Below are 12,971 nucleotides of genomic sequence, written 5' to 3'. Positions count from 1 at the left end.
TTTAAAAAAATGGTTTTATTGATGTTATATACAAATGTACAGCACAGATATGAACCTGCAAATATGGATTAGCTCACAGCACGGTTGCAATCACTTTAGTACGTGAATTCATTTGTAGCTCAAATCTTTAAAAAAAATGTTCGCTGGATACAGACCACTAAATCTACTGCTCATGCACCAAGCTGTTCACAGACCCAATATCTCAGTCACATTGATTTACACAAATAAACAGTTCTTGTAGAAATGTAGAAAAATAGTTTACACAAACAGTAAAAAAAAAAAAACCCTCAAAACATTAAGAACTTGAAGCCATTTTTCTCCTCTTCAGTCTTTCTCTCCAGTCTTCTGGCAGTGCTTCAAAGTTGGCATTCTTCTCAGCCTGGCCACTACAGGAGTGAACATACACAGGACAGGATCACTGGGCAACATCATGGATCAGAGACAGGATCATTGCGCAACATCACAGATCAGAGACAGGGCACAATCACTAGGTAATATCACTAAAAAGTCACAGTGCAGAAGTAGGCCATTCAGCTTCATTATGCTTGCATCATTGGCACCAGGTAATCTCCTGTATTTTTCCCCATAATCTTGTACATGATCATTTTCCAAATACTCCAATGCTACTATTGAACCTGCCTCCACTAAATTTGCAGGCAGTGCAGTCTTAGCCCAACTACTGATTGAAAATGTTTTCCCCTCATCACCATTGCTTCCTGTGCAGATCACTTTAAATCTATGCCCTCTTTTCTTGTTTCTTTTGAGAGTGGGAACAGCTTCTCCCTGGCTACTCTATCCAGTCTGTTCATGATTTTGAAAAGCTCTATCAGATCTCCTCTCAGCTGCCTTGTATTCAAGGAGAATAGTCCCAACTTCTTCAATCTAGAACTAATTTTAGTGAATCATTTCTGTACTCTCTCCAGTGCATTCACATCCTTCCAGATGTTGCACCCAGAACTGCACAAAATACTCCAGCTGAGGTTGAACAAGCATCTTACACAAGTTCAATATCACCTCCTTGCTTTTGTACTCTACGCACCTATTAATAAAGCCGAGAACACTGTATGCTTTACTTACTGCTGTCCACTTGTCTTGCCACCTTCCATGATCTGTGCACATATACACCAGATCCTTCTGCTCCTGCATCTCCCCTTTATAATTGTACCCTTTATCCTCTGTTGTCTTTCAATGTTCATCCTTCTAAAATGCATCAACTCTCACTTTTTGGCATTGAACCTCACCTGCCATCTATCTACCAATCTACCAACTTGTCTATGTTCTTCTGGAGTTCTGCACTATGCTTTCAATTTACAATTCTTCCAAGTTTTGTTTCATTGTCAAACTTTGAAATTGTCTCCTGCACACCAAGATCCAGATCATTAACATACATCAAGAAAACTAATACCAACCCCTGGGGAACTCCACTACATACCTGCTTCCAGCCCAGAAATTATCCATTGACCATTACTGTTTCCTACCACTCAGTCAATTTTGCATCCACGTTGCTACTGTCCTTTTTATACCATGACCTATAATTTTTCTCACACGTCTGCTATGAAACACTGTTCAAACACCTTCTGAAAATCCACATATATCATACCAATAGCAGTACCCTCATTGAGCCTGTTAGCTCTTTGAGAAACTCTGGCAAGTTAAACCCGATTTTCCATTTTGAAATCTGTGCTGACTTTTCCTAATCAATCCATTATTTTTCTGTGTAACTACTAATTCTATCCTGAATAACTGTCTCCTGAAACTTGCCCACCACTGAAGTTAAATTGCTGAGCTTTTTCTCATAACCTATCTTGAACAAGGCTGTAAAGTTTGCAATTTTCCAATCTTCTGGCACCTCCCTCGAGTCCAGAGAAAACTGAAGGATTGTGGCCAGTACTCCTGCAGTTTCCACTCTAACTTCCTTCAGAATCCTTAGATGCATCTCATCTGATCCACAAGATGTAACAGCAGAAGGTGATTCACTCCATTAAGTCTGTGCCACTGTTCAATGGCATCATGGCTGATCTGATAATCCTCAACTCCACTTTCCTGTCTTTTCCTGTGTAACCATTGATCCCCTTCCTGTTTAATTATCAGTCTCAGTCTTGAATAAACTTAATGAGACAGCCTCAACAGCCCTCTGTGGTAAAGAATTCCACAGATATACTATCCTTTGAGAGAAGAAATTACTCATTTCTATCTTAAATGCGTGACCCTTAATTTTGAGATTATGCCCTTTGGTGCTAGACTCTCCAAAGAGGGAGAAACAACCTTTCCATACCTACCCTGTCAAGTCTCCTCAGAATCTTGTTTGTTTCAACAAGGTCACCTGTAATTATTCCAAATTCGAATGAGTGCAGGCCTAACCTACTCAACCTCTCCTTATAAAACAGTCCCTCCAAACCTTGTATCAACATAGCAAACCTTCTCTGGACTGCCTCCTTATGGCAGTGTATCTTTCCTTGAAGAGGGGAACAAAATTTTTCATATTATTCCATTGTGGTCTAACTAGTGCCTCATATAGTTTTAGCAAAACTTCTCTACTTTTATTCTCCATTCCTTTTGTAATAACAGCCAACATTCCATTTGTGTTCCCTATTACTCGCTGAACTTGGATGCTAGTTTTGAGATTTATGCATGAGGACTCTTTATTCCCTCTGTCCTTTAGCTTTCTGCAGGATTTCTTCATTCAATATTCAGTTCCTCTATTCTTTCTGCCAGAGTACATAAACCCATACTATATTCCATCTTCCAAGTTTTTGCTCACTCACTTAGACTGCCTATTTCCCTCTGCAGACTGTTGTCCTCTTCGCTTGTCTTCCCACCTATTTCTGCATTATCCACAAACATGGCGACAGTTTATTTCCTTTCCTCATCTAAGGCATTATTATGTATTGTGCATAATTGCCCCTGCACTGATCCCTGTGGCACTCCACTAGTTACAGGTTGCCATCCTAAAATCCCCCCCTTTTCCCAACTCTGACTTCTATTAGCTAGTTGATCCTCTGTTCATGCCAATATAGAACACATGATCTCTAATCTTATTAAGTAGCTTTGTTTGTGATATCTTATTGAACAGCTTCTGAAAATCCATATATATTACAACCACTGCTTCTCCTTTATGTTGCTCGTTACCTCCTCAAAGAATTCTATATATATTTTTCAGGTGCAATTTTCTCTCCCTAAAAGTTATGTTGATTCTGCTTGATCATATTATGCATTTCTAAATTATGTGTCCTTTATAGTGGACATTAAATTTCCTGACTATAGATGTTAAGCTAACTAGCCCATAGTTATTTGTAGTGCCTTGTTAACTTTTAAGTACCAATACTCTATCCAATACTCTGCGGTATCAATTTTGAACCCTTCCAGTGACTAACTTCTCTCCTGTGTCACCATGGTCTGAGTAGCATACCTCTCTTTGGTAAAGTGAGATACAAAACATTCTTTTAACACCTCAGCCACGATCCCCACCTCCAGGTGTAAATCATCTTTTTGCTTACTAATTGGCCTTACTGCTCTTTTTACCACACTTGCACTATTTATATAGCTAGAGAAGTTTTTATGTTAGCTGCCAGTCTTTCCTCAGAATTCCTCATTGCTTCTGTTTGATTTCTCACGACCCCTATGAGCTTTTAATACTCCTCTCAGCTCACAACTTTATTTTCCATGGCACTTATCGTGAACATACTTTTTCTCTATCTTAATTTCTATCTCTGTCACACAGACTCCTCTAGATTTTTGTTCTATCTTTCTCATTTCAGCGAATACACCTTGCCTGTACTCGAACTATCGCCTCTTTTAAGGTAACGTGTTGTTTGGTTACTGTTTCTCCTCCAACCTCTCGTTTGAGTCAATTCTGCCCAGCTCTGTTCTTGCCCAACTGTAGTCCACTCTCTACTAATTGATTTTTCTCACTTGGAATTTTTAAATCACATTTCATGCCAAATTACTAAAGATTGACATGCTACTTCCAAACAAGAAGAGCTCAACACGCCCCGATTTCTCTACACTGTGATTGTTAGGATACTAAGACAGCATTCTGTTATACCGCAGTCAATCTAGTCAACTACAAGTTGGTCAGTCTTGGCTCCATGCCCATTTTCCCACCTAACTTTTAAATGATCCTGAAACCTGCGAACAACTCACTGTCTGGCTGAGGGGTTTGGACCAAATCAAAGTAGCTTTCAAACAACCCAGCTTTTCTCCCCAACTTGAAGAAATTTAAAAAAAAAACACACACTTTTAACTGTTAATCAGCTCAAACTACTGAGAAACTTCCATGTCAATTTGAATTCTTTAAACTTGGAAGTTCAACAAGGATGGACTACACTGCATTGTAAATACTGAGTGATGTTTGCCTTCTGAATCCTGATTCCAGAGGGATTTAACTGTAAGCTGAATAGCCAAAGGTTATGAAATACAGACCAGAAAGTGGTGCTGAGGCCACAACATAGAATAGTAACATGGGCCCAAAGAGCCAAATGACCTGTTCCTGTTACTCTTTTCTACATCCCCCACTTAAGTTAGTCGAGTTGCTGAATACTGAGCGGACACCCGAAGTGAATGTCACAGCCAGGAACTCAGCATTAGTGAGGGAGATGTTGCTCAGATATTACTGGGAGATCCTAGCTCAAAGATGGGTCATTCTCTGCTTTGAATGTGGGCCAGGAAGCTGTTAAAAGGTGCAGTCCACCTTGCCCTTCTCCAAAAGATTGTCTCCTTGACCTTCAGGTCGGGACGTAGCACCATAGATCGAAATGCACAGCACTCACCTGAGAAGCTGTTGCTGCTTCCATTCCTCAATTCGCTTCTGAGCCAGAATCGCTCTCTGCTCATCCTCACTAGAGCTCGAGTGCTCATCATCATCCAACTCCCGCTGAATGCTCTGCCACTTTTTCACCAAAGATGGCATCTTCATTTTGCTTTTCTTATTCTGAAAGATGAAAGTTCAGGAGATGAGGAACCCTGAATACAGCTTTACAATGGAGTCAATGCTGATCAAAGCTAGCTCTGGGTATGGACTACAAGTTACTTTACTAATATCTCGTCTCAAGTGATATTGAGGTCAATTGCATCATCTACTGATGCCCCAGCTCTGAGTTGATGAGGCATGGACTTTAAGACCGCTACGGTCTGATGACTCAGTAAACAGATGAAGTGGTCAAGACATGACAGTCACTGTTCCAGATTCAACATCGGTTAATTTGACTTGCCATGCCTACGGACAGGGACATTTTGTACAGTTGCGGTGTTACAGGATTCAATGCAGTGTCTCAGGTGCCTCAGTGGTTAGCACTGCTGCCTCACTGCCACAGGGACCCGGGTTCGATTCTGCCCTTGGGCAACTGTGTGAAGTTTGCACATTCACCCCAGGAGTTTCCTCTGGGTGCTCCAGTTTCCTCTCTCAGTCCAAAGATGCGCACGTTAGGTGGATTGGCCATGCCAGATTGTCCATAGTGTCCAGGGATTGGCAGGCTTGGTGGGTTAGCCAGGGGAAATGCAGGGTTTCTGGGACAGGGTAGGGGATGAGTCTGAGTGGGATGCTCTATGGAGGGTCGGTGTGGATTCAATGAGCTGAATGCCTGCTCCCACACTGTAAGGATTCTATAATTATTGGGGGTGCTGTTGCTGTCTCAGCATTTAAACAGGAAGCTTTGGGGACTGAGGGGAAAACAGCCTGGAAGCAATTCAAATGTACCAATTCCACAGAGGCAAACTGATCAATAAGAGAGTCAAAGATTATGACAGGCAGCAAGGAAAATAAGTTACAATCAAATCAGCCGCATTGTTGCTGACCGATGCAGCAATTTGGAAGGGCTGAATGGCCTACTGATCAGATCTTCACTGAGTTGTGGAAAATGAGGTGCTAAAGTTAAATCAGTTTCTGTAGGGCAGCCTGTATATTTGGATGTAAGAGAGTGGATGGCGAAACTACATTATGAAGAATCTGTAGCAGGTGCCAAAGGGCAGAGGGAAGCAACACTGCTCAGCAGTCAATACAAGTTTGCATACTACACCAGCAGCAACAAATTCTTTCAAGTCCTTCAACGGGTGAGTGCTGGGAGGGATTAGGAGAGAATTAATCTGAAGTTGGCAAAACCAATCCGCTCTCGACTAATTCTCTGCAGTCCCCACTCACTGAACACAGACACAGACAGCGAGCTGCACTCCACCTTGTCTTTCTTCACTTTTCTGCTCTTATCCGCTGCTTGAGTCACCGTGTTAGTTGGCAGCACTTCTGGCACCTTAGGGAGTGGTGGGTTTGCTTGGGCAACTAGTACTTGGTGTTGAGGGATATGATGTGGTGTCTGCACTGTACTGGTCAGCATGGGCAATAGACGGGGTGTTGGTGCAGGTACAGCCTGGTGCATGGGAGGAATGGGTACCATTGTGGCCAGCATCTGGGGACCTGTAGTTCAACAAAAATAGAAAGCAGTAATGTTAATTATTAACATTGCAAAATTTAGATCCCTAGAACAATGCAGACAATGAATGTCAAAGTGCTGAATTACATCAAGAACTGCGTTCACTGCCCTGGCCCCGCGCACTCAGCACCTCTGCCCACCTGTCACTTCCACAGCTCGAGTCCCTTGCAACCACCTCTCTACCCTGCCCACTTGCTATCTCTGCCATAGTGATATACATGCTAGACATCACCATGCAATGTGCCAGTCCCTAAAGATCATCACATACCAGCATGCAACTAGTTGTTTTACCTGCAATCATGGCTGACTGAGTGTACAGGACAGGACTGCTCCCAATGGTGATGGTACGAGGCACAGGTGCAGCAGTCAGCAGTGCTGCCTTCCTCTTGTTGCCTTTAGCAGTCTGACTTGAAGCTGGTGGATTCATAGCTGTGTTTGAAGCAGAGTTACTCTGAAAGGAATGATGATCAGTTCCATGTTTATTGGCATTGCAGACAGACGTTACTTGTTCAAATTACAGGCACAATCTTAGCGGAATGATAGCTGCTCTAGGAAGCCTACCAATAAAAACAGAACCTAACATAGAACATACAACATACGGCAGTACAGCACAGAAACAGGCCTTTTAGCCCACCATGTTTGTGCCAATGATACTATTCGAAACTAACCCAATCTGCCTGCACGTGGTCCATATCCCTATTCTCTGCCTGCTCATGTACCTGTCTAAATGCCTCTTAAATGTTGCCATTGTATCTGCTTCTATCACCTCCCTGATAGTGCATTCGAGGCACCTATCACTCTATGGTAAAAAGCTTCCTCACACATCATCTTTAAATTTCCTTCTCTCACCTTAAAAATATTCATAGAGCATTCCCCAAACATGCTAAATGGAACAAAGTAACAGAACCTGTGAGGATAGTGTATGTCCAACTCTCAAATCCTACGCAAATCATATTCTTTGGCCAATTAGAGCCTAATTCAAGACTGTGTTCAGCCAATGTTTCTTTGTCTGCAATTGATTGTGCAGAATAGCACACCAGCTGTTTTGGGGTCCTGGGTTTCTACCAGGTAATCAAACAAGGCTCTCGAGGAGTATACAGGAAACAGAAAAGAATTTAAAGGGTATGTCCACTCAAGGACAAAGAAGGGAACTTTTGCATAAAGCCAGAGGTGGTGTGTTAGGTCCTTAATGAGTATTTTGCATCAGTATTCACCAAGGAGAAGGACATGGATGATGGTAATATTAGGGAGGAGTAGGTTGATATTCTGGGCACGTCGATATTAAGGTGACGGTATAAGACTTAGGGCTTGATGGGATTTCATAGAATCCCTACAGTATGGAAACAGGCCCTTTGGCCCAACAAATCTACACTGACCCTCAGAGTATCCTGCCCAGACCCATCCCAAGACAGTATGGGCAATTTAGCATGGCCAATCCACCTAACCTGCACATCTTCGGATTGTGGGAGGAAACTGGAGCACCCGGAGGAAACACACGCAGACACAAGGAGAACATGCAAACTCCACACTGACAGACGCCCGAGGGTGGAATCGAACCCGGGTCCCTGGCTGAGCCACCATGCCGCCCCATTTTATCCCAGGGTACTGAAGGAGGCCAGGAAAGAGATTACTGGGGTCTTGACAGAGATCACGATATCCTCTTTAGCCAAAGACAATGTCGCAGAAGACTGGAGAATAGCCAATGTTGTTCCTTTGTTCAAGAACAACAACAGGGATAATCCAGGAAATTATAAGCTAGTGAGCCTTACAGTGTTAGGGAAATTACTGGAGAAGGTTCATAGGGGCAGTACTTGAATTTGGAGAAGAATGGACTTATTAGGGATAGTCAGCATAGCTTTACACGGGAGAGGTCTTGCGTTACAAACATGATTGAGTTTTTTTGAGGAAGTGACAAGGCCATGGATGTTGTCTGCATGGACTTTACTAAAACTTAAGGTTTTTACAAAGATTTACGAAGTTATGTGGTCCAATTCTATATGTAGAACCATGGTTCTCAAACCATTACGCAATCAACAAACATATAGAATTGGACCCCATATACAAACTCATAAAGAAGAGAACCTGAAGTGACACACCTCACCAATAACAAACCAGACAGTATTAATTCCATGTGGTGTAGAATAACATCACTTCATCTGAGGCCTCACTGATGATGTTATCTAGCATGGTGACAAAACGACTGAACGAAAACAAGCCAGCTCAGCGAGCAAGTCAACAACTTCACTTTACTGAAGCATTTGACAAGTCCCTCATGATAGTCTGATCCAGAAGATTAAGTCACATGGGATCCACGGTGAGTTGGCACGTTGCACACAAAATTGGCTTGGTTACAGAGTAGTTGTGGAGGGATGCTTTTCTGACTGGAGGTCTGTGACCATTTGTGTTCCACTAGGATCAGTGCTGGGACCTCTTGTTTGTAATATATTACAATGACTTGAATGAAAATGGAGGTATTCTGACTAGTAAGTTTGCAGAGGACATGAAAATTGATGGAGCTGTGGATAGCAAGGAAGTCATCAAAGGAGGATACAGACCAGTTCGAAAGTTGGGCGGAGAAACAGATGGATTTGAACCTGGATAAATGTCAAGTGATACATTTTGGGAGGTCGAATGCAAGACAAAAGTAAACAGTAAATGGTATGAACTTTCAGAGCTTTGATATAGTGGGACCTTGGGGTCCAAGTCCATAGCTCCCTGAAAGTGGCAACAAAAGTTCATAAGTGGTAAAGATAGCGTATGGGATGCTTTCCTTCCCCGGTCGGACCACTGAGTATAAAGTTAGAAAGTCATGTTGTAGTTGTTTAAAACTTTAGTTAGGCCATGTTTGAAGTATTGCGTGCAGTTCAAGTCACCACATTATAGGAAGGATGTGGGGGCTTTGGAGAGGGTTTACCAGGATGTTGCTTGGATAGCAGTATATTAGCTAAATGGAGAGGGTGGACCAACCTGAATTTTTTTCCCTGGAGCATTGGAGGCTGAGGCATGACCTGATAAAAGTATATAAAATTATGACAGGCATTGAATAGGGTCTTTTCCCCATGGTGGAAATATCAATATGGGGGGGACGTAGGTTTAAGTTGAGGGGGAAATATTTAAAGGAGATAGGCGAGGAATTTTTTTTCCACAGAGCATGGTAGGTGTCTAGAATGTGCCACCATGAGGGGCAAAAGCAGAGGCACTTACACAGACATGAACAGGTAGGGAATAGAGGAATACAGAACTGTGCAGGCAGATGGGATCAGTGCAGAATGGCACAGACGTGGTGGTCTGAAGGGCTTGTTCCTATGCTGTACTGTTCTATGTAACAAATAGGACAATATAGGTCTGTGGCACATCCTCAGGGTGTAATGTACATGACCATATTATAGTTGTGCTGCACAACTCTCAGGCTGTGTCAGCAGTGCTTAATAGCACTGTACCTATCCATTTATAGCACCCCACTCACCAACTAGACATCTTTCCTTTCTATCAGTTTTAGCTATTGACCAATGCAACCTTCAGAGGAAGAAGTATTATTTTTTAAAAAAATAAAGACTCTAATTTCACCTTCTTTACTGCTGGAGGCTGAACCGCTGTAACTGGAATGATATTCAGAAGGGCTCTTTCCAAACAATCTTCTTCTGTTCCTGGTGCTGGTGGCTCCTTACTCTCCACTTCCATCTCCACTTCCTGTATATCTCCATCATCACTGGGAGGCGGTGGTGGTGGGGGCAGTGGGGGAGGAGAGGAAGGTGGGGGTGGGGGTGGAGGAGGAAGATCCAGTGGGAGAGGAGGCTGTGGGGGAAGAGGAGGAAGAGGAGGTTGGACACTGCTTTTTACAGCAGTGTTATTTGGCTGACAAATTGCAACCTGGCTGGCACATGGCTCTGTATGCACTGTACCTGAATGCAAGAGGAAACAGGGTTACACTGCAAAGAAATAACTATAGGAAGAGCACAATTACTGTATGAGTCACTCCAACTTAGAATACCAGCAACCCAACCTGGTGTCCATTGACAGAATAACCCTAAATTCCAAATCCACAACCCATGTTCCAACCTACTCAACTCTGTTTCTGCAATCCCTTAAACATCATCACTCCCTACAACACTTTTCAATTCAGAACTCTAGCATCTTCACTTGGAAGCAGTGGGAGATATTGCTTCATCAAAAAGAAAAACTTTCAAAATTCAGGTTGCGCTCCAACTCTCACCATACAGAGGTAGCAAGAACTGCAGATGCTGGAGTCAGAGTCAATACTGTGTGGAGCTGGAGGAACACAGGTCAGGCAGCATCAGAGGAGCTTGGAAATTTGATGTTTCGGGTTTACACCCTTCATCAAGACAGGGGAGGGGGAAGGAAGCCGGGAAAGAAATAGAGGGAGGAGGGGTGGGGCTGGGAAAAGGTAGGTGGGACAGTGATAGGTGGATGCAGGTAGGGGGTAGTGGGGATTGGTCAGAGGGAAGGGTGGGGCAGACAGGTGGGAAAGATGATGGACAGGTTGTGTCAGGTCAAGGAGGCAGGGGGATGAGGGGGAGGGTTGGAAATGGGATGAGGCCGGGGCGGGGTGGAGGAGATTGTAAAATTGGTGAATTCTGTGTTGAGGCCATCGGGCTGTAGGCTCCTGTGTGCTTCCATATCCATAAGGAATTGAACCTATTACATTGTACCACTGATATGGGCAAGTCTATTGCTTCACACAATAGACACACACACACGCACACACACAGAGTCCTGAAGCAGTTCTGGTACTTAATTTTGTAGCAGTTCGTGTACTGGGTCATAATGCACAACCAATGATGTGGTTTGGGATGTTTTAAGGGTAGAAACAAAAAAGTAGAGAGCCAGCAGATAAAAATGCTCCCAAGACTGCTGCAGTGAGATACTTTGACTACAGCAGACCCTGGGACATGTTGTACACTATATGGGGGGTTGCTACATGGATTTTCAGACTTTGTACAGCTCATAACTACTCACAAGATCATATTTCTAACAAAACTGACTCACAGGATGTGCAGATTGCTAAAAAGACCCATATTTAAGCAGTAGCATGAAGTGACCTCTTGAACCACAGCAGCCTATTTGATGTAGTGACACACACAGTGCCGATAGGGATGGAGTTCTCGGATTTTGACCCAACAAGGAAGTGGCAATATACTTCCAAGTCAGAATGGTGGAAGTTGTGGATTTGGAACGTGCTGTCGAAGTAGCTGGGTGAGTTGTTACAGTCCAACCTGTAGATGGTATACACTGGGGTCAATGGAACAAGTAAATATTGAAAGTGGTGGATGGGTGCCAATCAAGCAGGCTACTTTGTCCTGGATAGCATCAAGCTGGAGTGTTGTTGGAGATGTACTCATCCAGGCAACTGAGGAGTATTCCATTACACTCCTGATTTGTGCCTTGTAGACAGTGTCACACAACACCAGGTTACAGTCCATCAGGTTTATTTGGAATCACAAACTTCTGGAGCGCTGCCCCTTCATCAGGTGAAGTGAAGAAAAGCATACAGGCACAGAATTTATAAGCAGAGAGATCAAAAGATCATTTAAATGTTTGAGTAGAATGTCGAATAATAAATCTGCAGCTCAAAAGTTTCAGATAGTGTGAGTAAACTGTCAACAGCTGAATAGTAAAGTGAAGGGGATGACCTATAATTCAATTAAATAAGGCAGAGAGACAGCAAGCCCACGGATAACCTCATGGTGCTGCACTTCTCTAGCTTCTACCCTAAATATGTTTTAATAAACCTAAAAAAGCCATCCCCTACGGACAAGGCCTGCATATTCACAGGATCTGCTCAGACAAGAAAGCATCAGACAGACACCTAAAGATGCTGAAAGACACCCTCATAAGAACAGAATACGATGCTCAACTCATCGAAAGTCAGTTCCAACGTGCCACAGCCAAAAACCACAATGACCTCCTCAGAAGACAGGCACAGGACACAACACATAAAGTACCTTTCGTCGTCCAATACTTTCCCAGAGTGGAAAAACTATGCCATGTTCTTCGCAGCCTTCAATATATGTCATTGATGATGACAAACATCTCGCCAAGATCACCCCTTCTCGCCTTCAAACAACTGCCAAACCTTAGACAGACCATCTTTTGCAGAAAACTACCCAGACTTCAGGACAACATTGACCACAACACACGCAGCCCTGCCATAGCAAGCTCTGTCAAATCATTAACATAGATACTTCCATCACACTTGGGAATACCACTCACCATGTACACGGCAGATACTCACGTGACTCGGCCAATGTGGCCCACCTCATACGCTGCAGGCAAGGTATATTGACGAGACCATGCAGACGCTATGGCAGTGGATGAATGGACACAGTGCAATAATTGCAAGATGAGAATGTTCCCTCCTAGTCAGGGAACACTTCAGTCAAGGGCATTCTGCCTCCAATCTTTGGGTAAGTGTTCTCCAAGGCGGCCTTCGAGGTACACAGTGCAGAATCGCTGAGCAGAAATTTATAGCCAAGTTCCCCATCCATGAAGACAACCTCAACTGTGATCTTGGGTTCATGTCGCGCTACA

The 12,971-nt window shown here is 43.4% G+C and overlaps 1 protein-coding gene across 2 annotated transcripts in view; it reads right to left on the bottom strand.

The window, feature by feature from the left end:
* The window catches only part of fnbp4 (formin binding protein 4), a 41,308-nt gene continuing 28,337 nt past the window's right edge, over positions 1-12,971 (bottom strand). For both annotated transcript variants that reach the window (XM_020534207.2, XM_020534209.2), the window contains 5 exons: positions 9,990-10,324; positions 6,714-6,873; positions 6,171-6,406; positions 4,770-4,930; positions 1-386 (listed from right to left, as the gene is read on the bottom strand). In XM_020534207.2, coding sequence (XP_020389796.1) covers positions 296-386; positions 4,770-4,930; positions 6,171-6,406; positions 6,714-6,873; positions 9,990-10,324 — 983 coding nt within the window. In that variant the 3' untranslated portion in view covers positions 1-295. The remainder of the gene's footprint in view (positions 387-4,769; positions 4,931-6,170; positions 6,407-6,713; positions 6,874-9,989; positions 10,325-12,971) is intronic.

This window comes from Rhincodon typus, chromosome 17, assembly GCF_021869965.1.
Source record: "Rhincodon typus isolate 14 chromosome 17, sRhiTyp1.1, whole genome shotgun sequence".
Classification (NCBI taxonomy): domain Eukaryota; kingdom Metazoa; phylum Chordata; class Chondrichthyes; order Orectolobiformes; family Rhincodontidae; genus Rhincodon; species Rhincodon typus.
Note: the sequence above shows the minus strand (reverse complement) of the source record. Positions and strands in the feature narration are given on the sequence as shown.